The sequence below is a fragment of the Micropterus salmoides genome, unplaced genomic scaffold (genome assembly GCF_014851395.1).
Source record: "Micropterus salmoides isolate LMB-PRFRI ecotype aquatic unplaced genomic scaffold, ASM1485139v1 Ms_hic_scaffold_4, whole genome shotgun sequence".
NCBI lineage: Eukaryota > Metazoa > Chordata > Actinopteri > Centrarchiformes > Centrarchidae > Micropterus > Micropterus salmoides.
Window position 1 is genome coordinate 33,461,012 of NW_024043372.1, and position 17,468 is coordinate 33,478,479.

The 17,468-nt window shown below is 44.5% G+C and overlaps 1 protein-coding gene across 1 annotated transcript; it reads right to left on the reverse strand.

Annotated features, from left to right (window-relative positions):
• Positions 1-299: 299 nt before the first annotated feature.
• On the reverse strand, positions 300-16,045 carry rybpb (RING1 and YY1 binding protein b). The gene is made up of 5 exons (XM_038696969.1): positions 15,892-16,045; positions 15,170-15,295; positions 2,676-2,981; positions 2,488-2,586; positions 300-2,137 (listed from the first exon to the last, which is right to left on the reverse strand). The coding sequence occupies exons 1-5, from the start codon at positions 15,915-15,917 to the stop codon at positions 1,888-1,890; spliced, it is 807 nt and encodes a 268-aa protein (XP_038552897.1). The 5' UTR covers positions 15,918-16,045; the 3' UTR covers positions 300-1,887.
• Between the last annotated feature and the right edge of the window lie 1,423 nt (positions 16,046-17,468).

Sequence of the window (17,468 nt, forward strand, 5' to 3'; positions counted from 1 at the left end):
GTTGCTCAGGGAGTGGCTCAACTGGTGAGTCGGGGCCTCTGTTAAGGGAGTTACATGTACTGTGGTAGTCCAGCAGAGTGAAGAGGGGGCTTACTAAAGCCTAAGACTTCGACCCAGCAGACCCAGAGCTCTTCTCAGCTACCCAAACACACCCAGTCTGCTTTTCATCACCTGCACAATGAGGGAAGATCCACCGCTGGGTGTGGAGCTGGTAGTGTTCTTCGACTCAACTCACAGTATTAACAATTCTCTGCCCCAATTTAGCAGTGCAAAGAGACAAGTGGACAATAAGAACACCATTTACATGGATTATATTAGTCTTTATTTAAACTGTTATTCATCTCACACATTAGATAATTGCATTTCAAATTGTTATTTATTTGTCTATTTATCATGTCATTATGAAATTCCTTTGGTCCTTCAATAAATAAAACTAAGATATCATATACACATTTATTCTTTATACAATTTCATACAGGTAAAAGGAAATTATGTTGGTCTAGTATCAGCTAAGGTGAAAGTGAATTAAAACCCTTAAATAAGCCTTGCTGTTCTAAAAATTGAAAGAGCAATTGTGTTCTATTAACTACTGCAATAGTTTTTTTCCTTCAATGACAGGAGTCTTAAATTAATAAAAGAAAGTCAATTGAATTGTCAATCTTTGCAAATTGTTAATGTCTTTGCATGTGTTTTCTGGGATATCAGGTTGAAAGAATGAAGATTCAAAGTTTGTCTTCAGGACCACAACAAAAGAAAAATGAGATCGATTCACAACAGCTTGACACAACAAGTCTATTTCACAGTTCCATATGGTTTTACCAAGTGGAACTGCGTGGAACCATCCTTCAGTCACAAGAGAAAAGATTCTGGCTCAAGAGCTGAGGCGACAGCTCTCCCTTTAGCCAGAAAACTCAATATCTAAGTACGGAATGCAGAAAATATCAACAGCTTTTAGTGTTTTACACAACAGCCTACACTGTACAGTTAATGACATAAGATACTTTATAAGAGATCTGCCATAGCATACTAAATCATAGACAATCTAGTTGAAAAAGTCAGGTGTCTGAACCTCCGGTGACCTTCTTCTGATGCACATTGACATGTACAGAACAAGCAGAACGGGCCTGATGGAGGCCCCGACAGTGTTCAGAGTGAAACAGTGTTGTTGAGAAAAGTGAATGAGAATTTGATTCGTCAGCACTTTGTCACATTGAGTGAGTGGGCAATCCCAGATCTGCAAAACTGCTTCACAGTGTATCTAGCACCAGTGTGTGTGTGTGTGTGTGTCTGTCTGTGTGACCCGAGTCTTGTCCTATCATTTTCAAACTGTAATAAAACCACTGAAGGAATGATCGATCGGCAGAGCTACACAGCAAAGCTTCAACATAAAAAAAAGGAGAACATCAAAGTATACAGGTGCAACAGGTAATAAATAAGGGTAATAATAGTTTAAAGTTATTGAAATGATGGTGGTTATTGTGCCCAGCGGAGAATTCTTCTTTACAAAAACAAAAATAATGTTGACTTGGCCTCACATCCACGTACGAATATAAAACAATACATACAAGTGTCTGGATGCTACCGCGGGGGAGGTTTGGGGTAGGGTGTTATTCCTTGTAGCCCAGCTCTCCTCGCCTATGGCATGGGTGCAACCACGAGGGAAGTTCCCCCAGCAGGGTGTTGATTTCCCAGGCAGGCGCACCGCACTGTTCCTCTTAGCCAGCCAGCTCCTCTCAGCATCCAGGGGTGGTCATGGAATGGAGGCAGGGCAGCAATGGGAAAGTTGAGACCTCTCCCCCCCCCCTATGGGATCCATAGTGTCCAGAAACTTGGGGGAAAAAGGGGGAGTGGAGCAGGGTGAAGACGGGGGGGGATAGGGGCGCGAACTCAGAACGACTCGTCGTGCCCCACAGAGAGATCCCCTTTAGGTGTGGAGGCGCGCGACGAGCCCTTGTCCATGCTCTCGGAGCCGGAGCTCTGGTGCTGTTGTTCGGAGCCCGCGCTGGATGTGATGGTGGATGAGGACGTGGAGGAGGAGCGGGTCTTCTCCTTAAAGTCTGTTATGATCACTGTCACGTTCCCTACGGTGATAGCCAACTGCTGGGCAGTGCTCCGGTCAATGTTCTTCAGTTTGGGCCTGAGGGTCATAGATGGGAAGGGGGGTGGGGGGTGGGGGGAGAACAAACGTAAATGACCAGAAATGGCAACCACAACATTTCTGTCTCAGCGACAACAAGGAGGAGGCTGCCAGCAGTGTGGGGGTGGTTACACTAAATTGCTCAATTCATCGGGTGACACACGAACAGTCACAACAAGTGTATACAAAGTGAGAGTGGGTGTTTAGTGTAAAAGATCATTTGTGAATCATTTGAGGTTTCCCCACTAGCCTTGTGCTGCATTACGTAGACTACAGAGCACTTCTTACAGATAGATGTAAAACCATGTGTTCTGCCAAGGAGGAGCAGAGTATGCGAGGGTGCTACACACCTGGAAATGTGAGAGTTCTTGTTGGTCTTGGTTGCTGATTTGCCAGACTGTATGCTGTGTTTGTCACTGGGTGGACTCTGATGGTTGTCTGATTTGGGTCTGGAAGAAAGCAAATACAGAACAGTAAGAATAACACCAGCACAGAGAGCATCCACAGACACAAGTGAAGGATCGACAGAGACACTAACCTGGTCTTTTTGCTGCTGGGCTTCTTCGTGACGGCTGGGCTGATGTCCTTCTCTGTGTCGGGTTTGTCTTTGATTGGCTGCTCCTTGTCGCTCTTTTCCTTCTCGGGAGTGTCTCCCTCTGGCCTCACTCTCTCCGGACGCTCACCCTCTGGGCGTCCCTCTCCGTTGGCGCGCTCTCCTTCACCATCCGGGCGCTCCTTTTCTGTGCGCTCGCTCCTCTCCCTCCGCTCCTTCTTCGGTGGGGGAGGCATCGGGTACTGCTGAGCCACCTGCTGGGCAACCAGCTGGGAGTTGATCCTGGGTTTCCTGTGGAGGAGATCCAATGCACGATCATAGATTAGTTTCAGAGTGGAGCTACGAGCTGACTCTGGCTATGCACCAACAGAGTCGCAGTACGGCAGATGAAGAGAGGTGACTGAACCTAGAGGCCGGCGAGGGAAAGGGACTGCTGCTTCCTGCTGGAGCCGCTCTGTTTTGAGGGCTAATCTCATTAGCTCACGGCTGTGATAAAATGAATGCACAGGATCACAAGGTGGGACATTTGCAGAACGTCACTTAGGTGCTCTAATCTGATTACTGCAGGGTTGGCCCCATTTGTCACAGACTGAGATTCTGTTGGACATGGTGTAGTTGCTCCGCTCACTGAGCTCACCAGCAACCACAGAGCCACCCTGTCCCTTTTTTGACTTTGACTTTTTTAACGCATACCTACAAACCATAACCATCATTTTGAGTTACTGTTGAGGAAAAACACTAAAAAGGCAAGGAAGTCCCACGTATTTCCTAAAGGGACAAACACATACAACCAGCCTTTTCCGCTGTGTATCACCACTAAACTGTTACAAACATGCATGCAGCAGGAGGAAGCAACTTGCTGGGTCAGTTGTGCAGATGAACAGGGCCTGAAGTTGTGAAGCAAAATGCTAACCCAGAGTCAGACCGCCCGAGCCAACACACACACCTGCAGCATAATGGACACCAGCTGGCAGCATCAGGGGGGAAGCAGAGGACCTCGGGGGAGAGGGAAGGATGACTGCAGCCTTCCAGAGACTCCGACTCAGCCGAGACCAAACAGCAGCCAGCAACACGGATAATCACAGGCCAGCACTGGGCAAGCACGGTGAGTAGTGAACCACAAGCACACTCGCACACAAATGCACACTTGAAGAGCTTAGCGTGCAAACAAACAGCCTGGCACGCCTCGATGGAAGCTCGGGAGGCCTTTCAGCAGGAACACAACAAGTTATACTAGCTAGCTTTGTATACCCAACCCTTCCAAACCCAATTCTAGTCTTGGCAGGAAGAGGTTTTGTGATATCCCAGCAGTGGACAGGAGGTCCCTTGATCCTCAGCACTGCTTTAGGAGACCTGTGGTCTAGTAGGGAGTCTTGAAACTTGAAACTCTCTAAGCATCTAAGCAGTCTAAGCATCAGGCAAATGAAGCTCTGACAGTGAAACAAATGTTTTTGGAGTTGGCATGGGAATGGGATATAGTGAAACTGATCTAAGACCAAATGCATGTGGCACAAACAGAAGAGGCTCAGTAGTGTGATGACCCTGATTTCTGGCTCTCCTGGCTTGCCGTGGAGAGTGAATTTCAGACAGCTTAAGTGGTTAGCCTCAGTGTTTCAATTTGGCAGCATCATATTGCCAGTCCAGTTACTCTCGTTTCCCCATGTCTTCCACAAATGACACACCCTCAGTACACTCTCTTTTAGTAGCCAAGTACTTTTAAACTCTAATAGTCCGATTCTTTCGCAACTTTTTTCTCTACTGCTCCATCAAGCTCATTTATCTCCTCCTGCTGTGGTGTATTACAGACAGAGAGAGCCTCTCCTTGGTGGGGGTGGGGGGGTTATGCAGCCGCTCAGAAGGGAATCAATCGGGGCATAATAGAGCATCATGTCGTACTGCTCAAACTACACTCCAATCAATACACCAGCTGTGGCGAATGCTGAGGAGCCCTAGGCTGTTGATATTGTATTCATCAGCCTTGGTTCTCTGGAGCTTGGGCCTTTCTACCTGCTACCTTTATGTTTGCCACCCTCTGGGGGCCTCCAATGGGTGAGAATTAAATGGTTATATGAGAGTGGAATTTTCTTCCCATTTCATCCTACCTTCATAATTGCCATGGCCGTCTTGTTCCCATTATAGTGATCCCAATTCCATTTCAATCTAGATCAATGCATTCCCATGTTGAGTGTCAGAGCTCGTCTTAATCGTACTTAGGTAATGAACTACACGCAGCAATGCTTGTAAATGCTTAAGTGATTAAGCTGATGACTAATTAATTAGGAAGTGATGAGTTTACACAATTAAACCTCTTTGCCCATACCGACAACACCAATTTGTCAAAGCAGGCCTACACTCGATAATTTATATTGAGCAAATAATACATGCCATGACCCCATGCTGAATTGGCTGTGACATTTAAAACAAATGTAACTAATTCCTCCAGACTCCCGTAAACTTGTCAGCCTTGGTTAGCCCTGTTCCGTTCTTATTCCGATCACATAATGCCGCCCACGCATGGGCATCTTGTGGGCTCTTCGAGTACGACCGGCCTCATGATCAGATGTCAACATCTGGTAGGACGATGACAAAGTGTGACGAAGAAATCCATTTTTTGGGGAATGCAGCATGAGCTACATGACAAACATCAGTGAGAAGAGCTACAATGAGGTAATGTGAAAAAATAAATCTCTTAGCCTCAGCCACGAGTAAACAGATTGCAAACGCAGACAGCATCCAACAGGACCAGAAATCATTTTGTTTGGCAGTGAGCGCTGCTAGTCGAGGAGGTGGTGGATGAGTGATTGATTGACTGATAAGATCCACGATTCCTGCCTGTTGCAGAGTTGGAGCCCTGGCCAGAGTCTGAGATTTGTGTCGGCAGAAGCAGCCCCGGTAGTTAAGCCGTGATTCAGTGCCAGCTGTAAGTCAGCCATGAGTTGCTGCTGGCATGATACAGCCACCGCTCTCTTTGCACCATTATTTATTTACTGACCACACATCATGGCTTTGCAAAGCAATGCTCTGTGGCTCATTAACATGGCTGGAGATTCTGCATGACACTGTGTGTGTGTTTCACTTTTATTAAAATGTGGTAGCCCTGAACTGCTGGAATAAGTCTCCCGCTTAAAAATATCATATCTAATATTAATTGCAGTTCATTTTTTTTTTTTAAATCTGTCCAGGTTGTTAAGCACAGAATGTACTTCTTCCACTGCAACATTGCTAAAAACTACTACATCTGAACCGTATTATTTTGTAAACATCCAAACCAAATAGGAAACATCTTCATTTCACAAGAGGTACTGGAAATGATCCTGGCAGCAGGACCAGGAGTGAACTCCTGGGTCCAATTGCACAAATTGCTTCAACCTCCCACTGCTGCCAATATATTCCTGGGGAATCAGCGTGAGTGAGTGTGTCAAGTGTGTAAAGCCTGCTGTCCAATAATTTCCCGCTGTGAGAGCTCACAGCTTATTACCTCCCTTCGCACAACAATGGGCCGTGATTGACAGCTCCTCCTATGCTTGCCCCTAAATTCCACCGTCTGGGGGAGCAGGGAGTGGGGAGCCTCCCTCCACGGGGTGCCCTGGAATAACTATCATCATGCTTAAAAGCTCCTAATTCGGTCAGACTGACACCCATAGTTAGACCGCTCCACTCAGCCTGAGCCATCCCAGAGACAGACACACCTCTGCTCAACTGGTGCTCTCGCTGGCCAGCAGCAACCGACGGTGCAAGACAAGAGCAAAAGCTGGAGCAGCTGTTTCAGAGGGAGCTCGTTCTAGACAATCCAAAGACAATGAGCCCCAGCACTTCATGGAGAGGCAGCTTAATGAAGAGTGAGCGAGCGATGGAGGGCGTGATAGAGAGAAAGAGAGGCACAGGAAAGCCCTCATTAACACAGCTCTTTTATTTGAAGTGCTGTGTGGAGGACAAGCAATTATTTCCTGCCAGGCTGAGTGAATGCAGAGGCAGACAGCTGAGCGAAGGGAGGGGGGGGGCGCCAACAGACAACAGTATCCTTTGACCATGGACAGCCCACGGAAGAGCTCAGACTGTTTAACATCACCCACTCTCTCATTCAGACTTTGTAAATAACTGCATCTACACAATACAAATGTGGGCTCCTTGTCCTCGATGACGATCAAAATTGTTCAGAAACATGAATCCTCAATTCAAATGCATTCAGCAGTGACCTGCCTTCCCCCCATATCGGACAGAGAGCCCATCGCAGTTTCGGCCGGGAGCACATGTCTCAGATCCAGCATGTGAGAATGCCACGGGGCCTTAGTTTGATCACAGCACTTCCCTATGACGTGCTGGCAGCCATGAAATTGATGATCTACATGCACTCGTCTGTGTCAACACTCGCTGTATGCCTTGATTGTTATGTAGAAACATGTGATGCTCTCCCCTCCCCCTACCAGCATGGAGGGTGATGGAGCAAAGCCCAGAGCTGCCTGCCTGTGCTGCTTCAAATTTGTTAACCAGTCAGCGGTTATATATATCTGCATGTTCTATTGTTCTATTGTTGTTAGTTGGACAATCTTTCCAGAAGGACTTGAAGTATGTCTGAGAAGAACACATCAGGTCCCGGCCTGACTCAATTCATAGGTCTGACAACTGGCTGCATTTCTTTTATAAAACTGTGCAACAGTAGTGTGTGCATGCGTTAGCTGACTTTAGACAAGAGCAAGATTATCAGAATGGATTGTAATCCATATTGTTTATAGAGCGGAAACAATTGGTCAATTGACAGAAATTTAATCCTACAACTTATCATCAAGTCACTGTTAATCAGGCATGTGATTGACAAAGGGCAAAAAAGAAGGAAAACATATAGAGATCCCCCGACACCCCGATTAAACTGCAGCGGCAGGACCCATGACAATAACTTATTTGGTGAATGTGTTGCAATGGGAATCAAAGACAAGTGTCTAATCCGCTGCTCCATCGCAACCTTTCAACAGCTAAATGTGGAACATGCAATGTGAAATAATTGAGTCTAAAACTAAATAATATAACTACTAACTTTCAAATTAGTTCAGTTGAAGTTAATAGATGATTTTTAATGAATAAGAGACAGCAGCAAAGGTTGTCGCCTGTGTAAGACCTGGTGGCCTAACTGTTAAAGAAACATATTATTCAAGAAACTCAGATCAAACAGCCACATCAGTCTCTGTCCGAGTTTGACATTTCAACTCTGGCAGCGGGCGCGCGCGTGAGACGAGAATGACCGCGACAGTTTCACAGGATGGCGTAAGTTACACAGAAGCATTGATCACGCCACCACAAAGTCATAATAACCATTAGATATAACTATATCTAATATAACAAGCAATCAAAACATAGGCCTACCCAATTTATCCGATCCTTATTGTCAACTCAGTATTGGGCAAGTTACTCAGAAATAATATAGTTGTTACTTAGCATATTCTCCTTAAAAAAGTAGTCTAATATTAGCTACTCTACTACTGGGTGATATAACGCCACTCTCTTCCGATGAGTCCAAGCATCACTGGCAGTAGTGGCCGGAGTTTCTTTCGGAGTTTCACATTGTTGTGCTGCTTTAGCTGATGCTTCAATTAGCCTAAGTATAAATGTAGAATTGTTCGCGGTCAAAAACTTTTTGCTGGTTTACAACGGACAACAATGTTCTTTGCATCTTAGACTGTGACACAATACAGCTATAACGTTACTTACAGCTGTTGAAATACCTCTCTCTCCCTGTTCTCCAGTCTTCCTTTAGCTTTTAGGCTAAAAGCTGACTTGAACAATATAAGGTCCGGTGCAGCTGACCTGCAGTGTGGTCGTGCATTCACATCAGGGATGATGCGTTCAGTAGCGCAGCGTTACTTGGATTAGTAACTGTAATAATATAACTGTTTTGGAAATAGTAATCCGTTACATTACTCTTTACTGGCAAAAGTAATATTGCAGTATTACTGCCCAACAAGTTACGTACCACTGATGCGCGAGAGCAACTGTGGTACACACTGCGCATGTGTGGAATTGGCAGCTGAACGCAAACGGCATCCTTGTTGATACTTGGAAAGGAAGAAAACTTTACACACGCCAGCCTGTAGATGTCCTTTCCATTTCACTCGGCCAGCTCCTTTACCCCCCCACCCCCGGAATCTGTGTGAAAAATCACATCCCGGGTTAACAGAAATTGCCAAAAATGAATTGCTTCCAGTTTCACCACAAATGTGAATGTGTGTGTCTTTGTTGGTCTTGTTATCAATTAATCTGTCAATTGTTTTTGGTGAATTGAAAAAATAATCCCAGACAGTTCAGAAGATGGAATGAGCATATATTTCATATTATTTTTACTTTATATGAATTCTTCTTGTTCATTTTATAGTAATGAATTAATACATTTATTGTTTCAGCACTAACATAAACATGTGGCCTATTATATGGCTGAATCTGACCCTCAGTGTGCGAAAATCAAACCAAATTTGTCAGTGGCATTCAGTCTTGTCCTGAGACTTAAGACATCAATCTTAAATAGAACTTTCATAACTGCACCTTCATCAGTGCACATGGACAAACCTATTCATTTATTTCATATTTATTATCATGTTAAATTCACAAATACCACTGGACTCTGGGACTCGCGTTCCCTGTGAGGAAGCTTGTTACCAGTGTGAGACTATAGTGATGAAGCAGTGTTGTCACCCTCCAGCCATCCATGCGTAAAGTAATCTGTGTGAGTGTGTTGTGGAGGTTAAATGCAGATAGCACCTGAAGAGCAGCCTGGGGCCATAGCACTTGTTAATTCATTCCCACTGCCCACCAGAGGCATTAAGCATTCATCCTTTCATGAGTCCCTTCCAGTCAGGACTTTGAGGAATTAATGTTATGTCACTTCTTCCCCTCTATCCCCTCCACCTTACACTCCTTGTGGGGTCTGTGGATCCCCCAACAATTTCCATCAAATTTATTGAGGTGCTCTGTATGGGAAGCAGGCTCCCAGACTGTATCTACACCCCACACCTTTTCCTCAAACAGCAAAAGAGCTCAACAATCAGGCATGACATTTAGTTCCCGCGGTACAGAGTACTGCCAATGCTGGATAGTGCAAAGGAATTCAGGGAAACCTCTAAGATATCTCAACTTTTCTGCAATAACTGTAAACCTTGTATACCGTCTGTAGGGAGTCAGACAGTCTGCGTTTCTCTGTGTTTGAGTGAGGTCTATCAAAGAGGAATTAAAAGAGGAAATTCCTACATTTGTCTTCACACTGACGAGTCTTTCCCTTTCCGTGGCCGACCTTTCAGGTCTGACAGCGAGCCATTACAAAGGCACTGAGCATGTATGAGCTCTTTCAATCAGCAGCACTCTCACATTGCTCAGTCTCACTCATTTGTTTTCCTCCTCTCCATTGCCTCGCTATCATCTTCTCTGTTTTCTTCCCTGCTCTCTCTTTACCTTCTCCCAGTGTGCATTAGCCCACCCCAAATCCTAGGCTGGCTTTATAGGTCTTCTTCGGCTCTCGTTACCCTCTCCACTGCTGTTTGCCTCTGGGGTGCGTGAGTTATCTGTCAAGAAGTCACCCCATCTTGTCGCTGTCCCGTCATCGTCGACCCCATTTGCTTTAGCGTAAACAGGGCCTGGTTTGAATTTGCTCAACAGATCATCAAGCAGCCCTGCCTAAGGGGATACTGCACCTCTTAAGTTCTACACAAGGGGAACAACATCAAGGAAGCAGACAAAAAAAAACAGCAAGTGAAGAAACCTGACACCAAGAGGCTTTACAGACTAGATAAACACAGAAATGATTCAAATCTACCAAACGGATTTGATTTTTGGTCTATAGGTTCTCGATGACACCCAGACAATCCCTAACTCAATGGGATCAAAACCTTTGACTCCAAGAATGACCTCATAACTTTACAGAGAGAAAGTGGTCAATTCGGGTTCACTCTCGATCTCATCTGTAGAGAACGAGAACATGTTAAATGGTGCTGTTCTTCGCCAGTGCATGGATGGTGGTGCTGGTAGAAACAGAAGAGGCCGTTCACTCTAGCTTGCTCGCTCCCTCCCTGGGTAATGATGTGTTTCACTCTGCTTTAGCCCCTGGAGACTCTTGGTTGAGTGAGCACATCCCCCTTGCAGCCATCCATGCCCCCCCCCCCCCCCCCCTTCCTTCAACACACACACTCAAATGTCCAGACGCTACACTCCTCTGTCCCTCACCGCTGTTTCTCCACTTGTCCTCTCTTGCCCTCTTCGTCTCCTTACTCCTCAGCTAGCTGCGACTCCACACTTCCCTCACTCCCTCTCTTCCATGTCCTTGTGTGGCTTTTTCTGTATTTTCCCGTGCCTCCTCCATCGCTGTCACACTCATTTGCTCGCCTCATCTTTTTGCTGAGTGGGTGGAGCCCCGATTCAACAGCTCTGTCATCGTGTCTCCGTTTTGTCAGATTGCCAAATTGGCTACTGTATTTAAATCACTCACACTCTGCCAAATCCCATGAAGTAATTAAGAACTTTTAAATCCGGCAATTAACATGTAAAGATTAGGGCTACCCGCTTGTGCTCAGGGTTTTAGTGCAGATGCTGATAATGCTGGATAAGCAAAAGCAGTTTCCTCTGAGCGGGGGCTGCTGTGGGGGCAGGGGCTGGGCGAGAAAGTGCAGATATAAATTGAGTGCCAGCATGTCCCTCTTATGTAATTCCATTATCCTAGACAATTTGCCTTAATGTGACAGTGGTAGAATCCACGGATTATAATGACTCCATTCCATCACTGAAAAAGACAGACTGGCACACAACCTGAGACACACAAACACAGACACACACACACTGCAATCATTTTCCAATCACTTGTGCAGCCTCGACACTCACACGACAACTTGTGGCTTTAGGGATGGGTATCCTTTAGGTTGTATCTATTCTGATTCTGCTCATCAGTCCTGGTTATAACGTTCATAATCTGTGGATTTATGAGTTTCCCATATGGTCTTATGATAAAGCCATAGATCACATGCAAAATACATTTACTTCAGTACATTAACATCTGTCAATGTCTACAGCATCATGAACAAATTACAGTGACTGCCTATGGTTGATTCCTGTTGTTTGGCTCCTTTCACACTACCAATCCAGATCCAGATTTGTTTGACAGGTCAGGCTAATCTGGAGTCAACCCTTTGAGATCACCAGACAAAAATGAAGATTAGATCTCTATCCATTTTCTATTTTAACCTTTTTATTTACAGTCACTGTATGTTAAATACAACACTACAAATTGTTTAAACAAGTCTTTTGAGTAGTTTTGATTTCTGTTCATATTATGTTTGCATAAATATCTTTTTTAAAGGCCATTTACTAGTGGGCTTACATCTAACACATATAAATAAATCCCTATTTCTCACTCTGTATACATAGTACATCAGTTGCAATGGCTCAAGTTCTGTGCCGTTTCAGCAGCCTGGGCTATAAATTTCTTTATTTTTTAGTGTATTAATCCAGTCCAAGCACTGCATTTTACTCAAAAGTACATTTGTTCTGTTTTACATAACGCATAGATGAAAGCTACTTGAAATGGTTGACAACAAGAGCGTGCAGATAACAGCACAGCAGTCAAAGACTGAGGTACCTCAAGACTTCCTAGGAATCCCACCATCAATCAACTTTAGAGGGCTCCTAATGGTTTCTCCCAGGGCCCCGGGGCTGACAAAGGTGTATACCAAACACCACCACAAAGCAAACTGATGTAGAGCAACATGGTGTCAGGTTCACACAGCGATCAGACTCAGATGCCAGAAACATTTAAATATGATAACATGCACCTCACAGGGTATGCTAATGCAAGGCCTGCTCCAATTACCAAAGAAGCAGCCACTGAATGCAGAGGCTGAACACTTGGGCTACTTGGACTTGTAGATAAGCAGCGAGGTCAGGTGCAAAAAAGCAGAGTGCTTTCTTGTTTAAGAGTCAGAGTGGTAGAGGCTAGATTTAGTCTACTTGGGTATCATGTTACTTTACTAAGCTGGACTGGGTCAACAGGTTCGTTAGGCTGCGCTCGGATGGGGAGAACGGGGCCTCTCCCTGCATGCTGATGCCACAGTCAGAGTTTTGCCCTTGTTAACACACATTCTTGTCTCCATCTGCACAAATCAGAGCTGCATGACCCACAGTTACCTAGCTTACCTCCCGCTGGGAGAGCACAGAGTGCAATTCAAGCCTTGCTGGGACGTAAGCCGCTATCTGTCAATCACCACGGAGCATGTTAATTGTGTATTCTCCATCAACACTTACAGAAACAGCTGGTATCTCAATGACTCACTGCAGACTGTGATAACATCTGATCTTGACTTTCACTTAGGACAGGTAGGTAGACCCTCTATAACTCAAACTGCAGCTAGCAACCACATCACTGCACTAATGTCTTCTGACTGCTACCTGTTGCATCAACAGCTTTCAAGGAATGGATAGAGGCATGTGTGATTGGCTATGATGCTGCCCAAATCTTCAAGTGCATCCATCTTCTCCTTACTACGTTCAAATACAGTCAATACTATCTGACGTTTGTCTCGGCACACAAGAAAAGATAGCTGTATTTGGGGATTGTGTGGAAAGAGGTCACACCACCCAAATCAAGCCATTTCAAAAAGTTAATAAAACATAAATACAAGCATGTCACACCAACTGGACAAAAAAAAAAAAAACTAGTTCACCTATCTTCTGGTAAACACAAATTTAAGATCCAATCAAACTTCATTGTTGAGAAAAGAAGTGTTTTGACTCCTACCAGCAGCGAGGAACTCTAATTAGTGAACACACGTGTCCTTCTGCATAAAAGCACATTCACTGGGATAAAAGCAGCAAGACAACCATCCACACACAACCTTAAGTGTGAGTAATTTTGCTAGGAGCATATTGCTTCATCCCATGCTTTGTTGAAATACATCAAACAGTGAAGAAAAGACAGCTAATTAGTACTCATTAGAATAAGAGGCAGTCCCACAACTATACAACTGCATTAATCAAAGGTTAACTATTCACATCAAACAGGAATGTGTGACAACCACTCCTGTGATGTCATGTGCTCCCATTTACCAAATAGAGGCAATTGGGCTGTTGCCAAAGCACAGTGGTAGGATGGCTATGACATGCTTGTCTCTGCTTCCTGCTTTCATGCAGCCGGCTCAGCCTGCATCATCAGCTGCTCCTGAGCTACACGCTGCTAGGAAACGATCATAGGGGGAGGGGAGCCAGACATAAGATTGAGTTCAATCTTTTGGATTTTCAGTAAACCAGCGTCAGTCTGTGTTCTCCCCGTTTGTGGTGTGCCGGTGGTGTCGAGAAACTCATTGTAAAACCACAGCTGGAAAGGTTAGAGTGCAGGGGACTTGTCAACAAACCCACAAATGACTCATCAATCTCTTCATCTCATCATGCAACTGATGACACGAGTAAACAAACTCGCACCGTGGCACACGTAACTTCTCATCAAAAACATTCCCCAGAACAGAAGGAGGCGTCAGAATACACAAGACCGAAAGGGAATCCCATCATGATATTCAAGTGATTTCATCTTAGTTTCCCATAAGACACGGTCTTCTGGTGACATCACAAAATGTATTCTGAGTTAAGTTCATAGGAAATGTCTGTGACAAACAAGCCTGTTACTATAAATACTGACTGATTAACCCGGAGAATTTTTCTAAAGGCAAACATGAGTGAATTTTCTTGTAAACAAAGTTTGTCGCAGATTGAGCTTTGAAAATTATTCATCATACACAATTGGGTGGACTGACATTAAAAAACACTTAAACGTTTGATTTTTGGGAACACTGGAAACAAAACTGGTGAACACTGAACACTCACAGCCGCACCAGGTTAGGCATGAGATGACGTTGACTTGAAGTACATGGCACAAGGAAAAAGTCTGATGGACTAAGAATTATAAAAAAATGCACATCTGGGGTTTAGCTCTAATTCTGATTGCAACCACTGTTCTTAGCCTAAGAAATATAATCTCCTTGCTGTACAGCCAGCATCTTAAGCACAATACATCTGCTATCAGACCATTAAGATAACCTCTGCAATCCTACAGGTAGGTGAAATGCACAGACTTGCCTCACTTCATGAAAAAGCAGCCCTTTCGCTGTTGCTCTGTTGATGCACTGTAGCAGTAATGTTACAGCCACCATGAAGTACCCCCCCCCCCCCCCCCCCAATCTGGCTTGTGAAGCAGCCAGCCTACCTACAGGAATGCATGGATGCAATGTTAGTCGCATAAAAATGAGTAGCTACGGATAATCCAGAAAACGGCAAAAGATGTTTGCAAGATTGTCCATCAACAAGTCCCCATTCGATGACAGACAAATAGGCTGTCGATCAAAGTTGCCATTCCCATAAATTGCGATGCAATGCTGCTGCTGCAGCCAGCCAAGCAGAGGAAAACGAGACGCTCAGACGAGAGAGAGACAGAGAGAGAGAGAGAGAGAGAGGAGCTACGTTACCTTGTGGATGTGCCCTTCCTCACATCGCAGATGCTGCATTTGAAAGCCTCGGCGGTGTTCCTGAAGGTGCAGACGCTACAGTCCCAGTAGCCGTCGTCAGCGGTCTGTTTGGCTTGTCTTTTTGGCCTTACAAATTAGACAAATGTTAAGGTCAAGTTAGTTCTTGAAATACCAGTATATTTCATTAATTAACAAGAAAGGAGATTGTGACAAACATAACACGTTGTGTAATACACCAGCTACTTAGTGCAGCACAATTATGGTGGTGTTGTCATTAACATTGGGTTCGAGTCCCGGCAAGTAGAGCTCCTTGGTTAATAAATCCTCACAGTGGCGAAGCTCCACACCGTCCGATTGTATCGCCAGCTAGGCTAGCAGGCAGGCAAGCGTTGCTAAAAATTTCGGCATCGAAGCGTAGCATGTCGGCTAACAAAACCAATATCAAACAATGTCCATTTCGACATTGACCCTCCAAAAGGCTTAATAGAGGCGGAAGAGCGTTTCAGGGAATGCCAGGCGTATCCTCTGAAAAATTTCCCTTTGTCTGTTAAGTGACTGGGTTATAGGGAGCGAGAAGCCGCCATAGTGACTGCACTATTCTAGCTAGCTGTGGCATACCAACTGAAAAAGGAGAAACGATCCCTGTGAGAGGGAAACGCATCCAAATATCGAGCCCAAAACGCATAAAACAAGTATAAATCGACAGCGGGTGAGCGCATTACCTGGTAGGGCTCTTCTTGTCGCCCATTGTGAAGAATAGTCCTTGGAAATAAGAAGAAAAAGGGGCCTCCTTTAATTGTCAGTGAGTGTAGTGGGTTCCAGATAGAGCCGCTGCTGAAGCTGTTGGCAGACAGGCTCCACTCAGCGCTGGCTCGAGGCACGGCACAGCGACTGACTGCACTACACCGCGTGACCGCCATCCAGCCAATCAGAGCGCGAGTCGGTTTAAAAGTCTGGATGGATATTTAGTAGCTATTTTGATAACTGCTCGAGACAGTTGACAGTCCTCATGTCAACCCACACATGCATGCACATTACAATGTTGTAATATCAATATCGTTCATAATGCCTGTAATAAAAATAAAATGTGGATACAACATTTAAAACACATTAAACAGAATAAAGAGAATAAAAAAAGCAATTAAATTAAGGCAACACAGAAAAGTATAAGTAAAGAAACACCTTACCACGGGTTTGTCAAAAGTACTAATAGGTCATATATATATAACAACAAAATCCCATTACAATCATACAACCAGTCTTTAGACAGGTGGAGTTCTGATAACAAAAAAACCCTGTTTTTAATTCTAATCCGTGGAAAAAGCATTAGGGATCTGCTGAAAACTAAGCAGCATGCATGCTAATTCATGGTTAATAATAATACTATTATTTGTAATAACAGATGTAACCAGAGAATTACATTTGTACAATGCCATCATAAGGTGCATCATACATTGCTTATTGAGCCTCTCCCAACTTTAAAAGAGAGGGAAGTTCTCTGGTCTGTTCTAAAGCCTACTACAGAGTTCAAACATGGCCAGACCGACACTCACACACACGGGCACTTTATGTTTCAGGTACACTACAGTATCTGGAGGAAACCTTGTGAACATGCAAATCCAGACAAAACAGCAAGGCTGTGCTCTGAAAACATAACCCTTTTTTGTGAAGTAACATTGTGGATCGTTTAGACAATGCGTCCCCCTCTTTAACTCCATAAAAGAAAGGATTTCACGTACAGCAAGTGCATAGACAGTTTTAATTTGTCCTGTATAAAGTTGTCAAGGAAGTATTTTCTTGCATGGAGGATTAGGCATATCTGTACAGAATATCTGTTGTCTTTCATCGTGAATATTCAAAAACATTACCCATTGGACTGCAGGCATTTTTTCTCAAGAGCTTTCTGGAACATCAAGATGAATGGCGAAGATACAGCCTTACTGGACACATTGTCTTCCTATATTTACTGAAATAAACATATACTGTGGACATGTTTATTGATTGATTCAAGAACCCAATAATACACAGAGGACCTCATTCATCCAAAATTTGCAAAGAGAAAGGTTTAATCACCCCTTTACCCTCCTGCCTCTGACAGGCTGCGTCATGGAATGTGTTGGAGCAAACACTGCACCTCTTGCACGCCTCCGCTCTGCCCAGGACAAGGCTCTCAGTGGGGGAGACCAAGAGTGAATCATGTAGGCTCATTAGCTGCTCTCCACAGCTCCAGGTCCTATTGTCAATCCCTCGCTTTTTCTGTTCAGAGTGAATATCCGTGCCTCCACATAAGTCTGCCCTC

What these genes read in the sequence shown, in the direction of transcription:
- rybpb (XM_038696969.1), bottom strand. Translation starts at nt 15,917, where the DNA reads ATGGGCGACAAGAAGAGCCCTACCAG. An exon ending in GACAAGAAGAGCCCTACCAG is followed by an intron (nt 15,296 to 15,891) that starts GTAATGCGCTCA and finishes CTAATTTGTAAG; the next exon opens with GCCAAAAAGACAAGCCAAAC. An exon ending in CCCAGCAGCAAAAAGACCAG is followed by an intron (nt 2,587 to 2,675) that starts GTTAGTGTCTCT and finishes GCTTTCTTCCAG; the next exon opens with ACCCAAATCAGACAACCATC.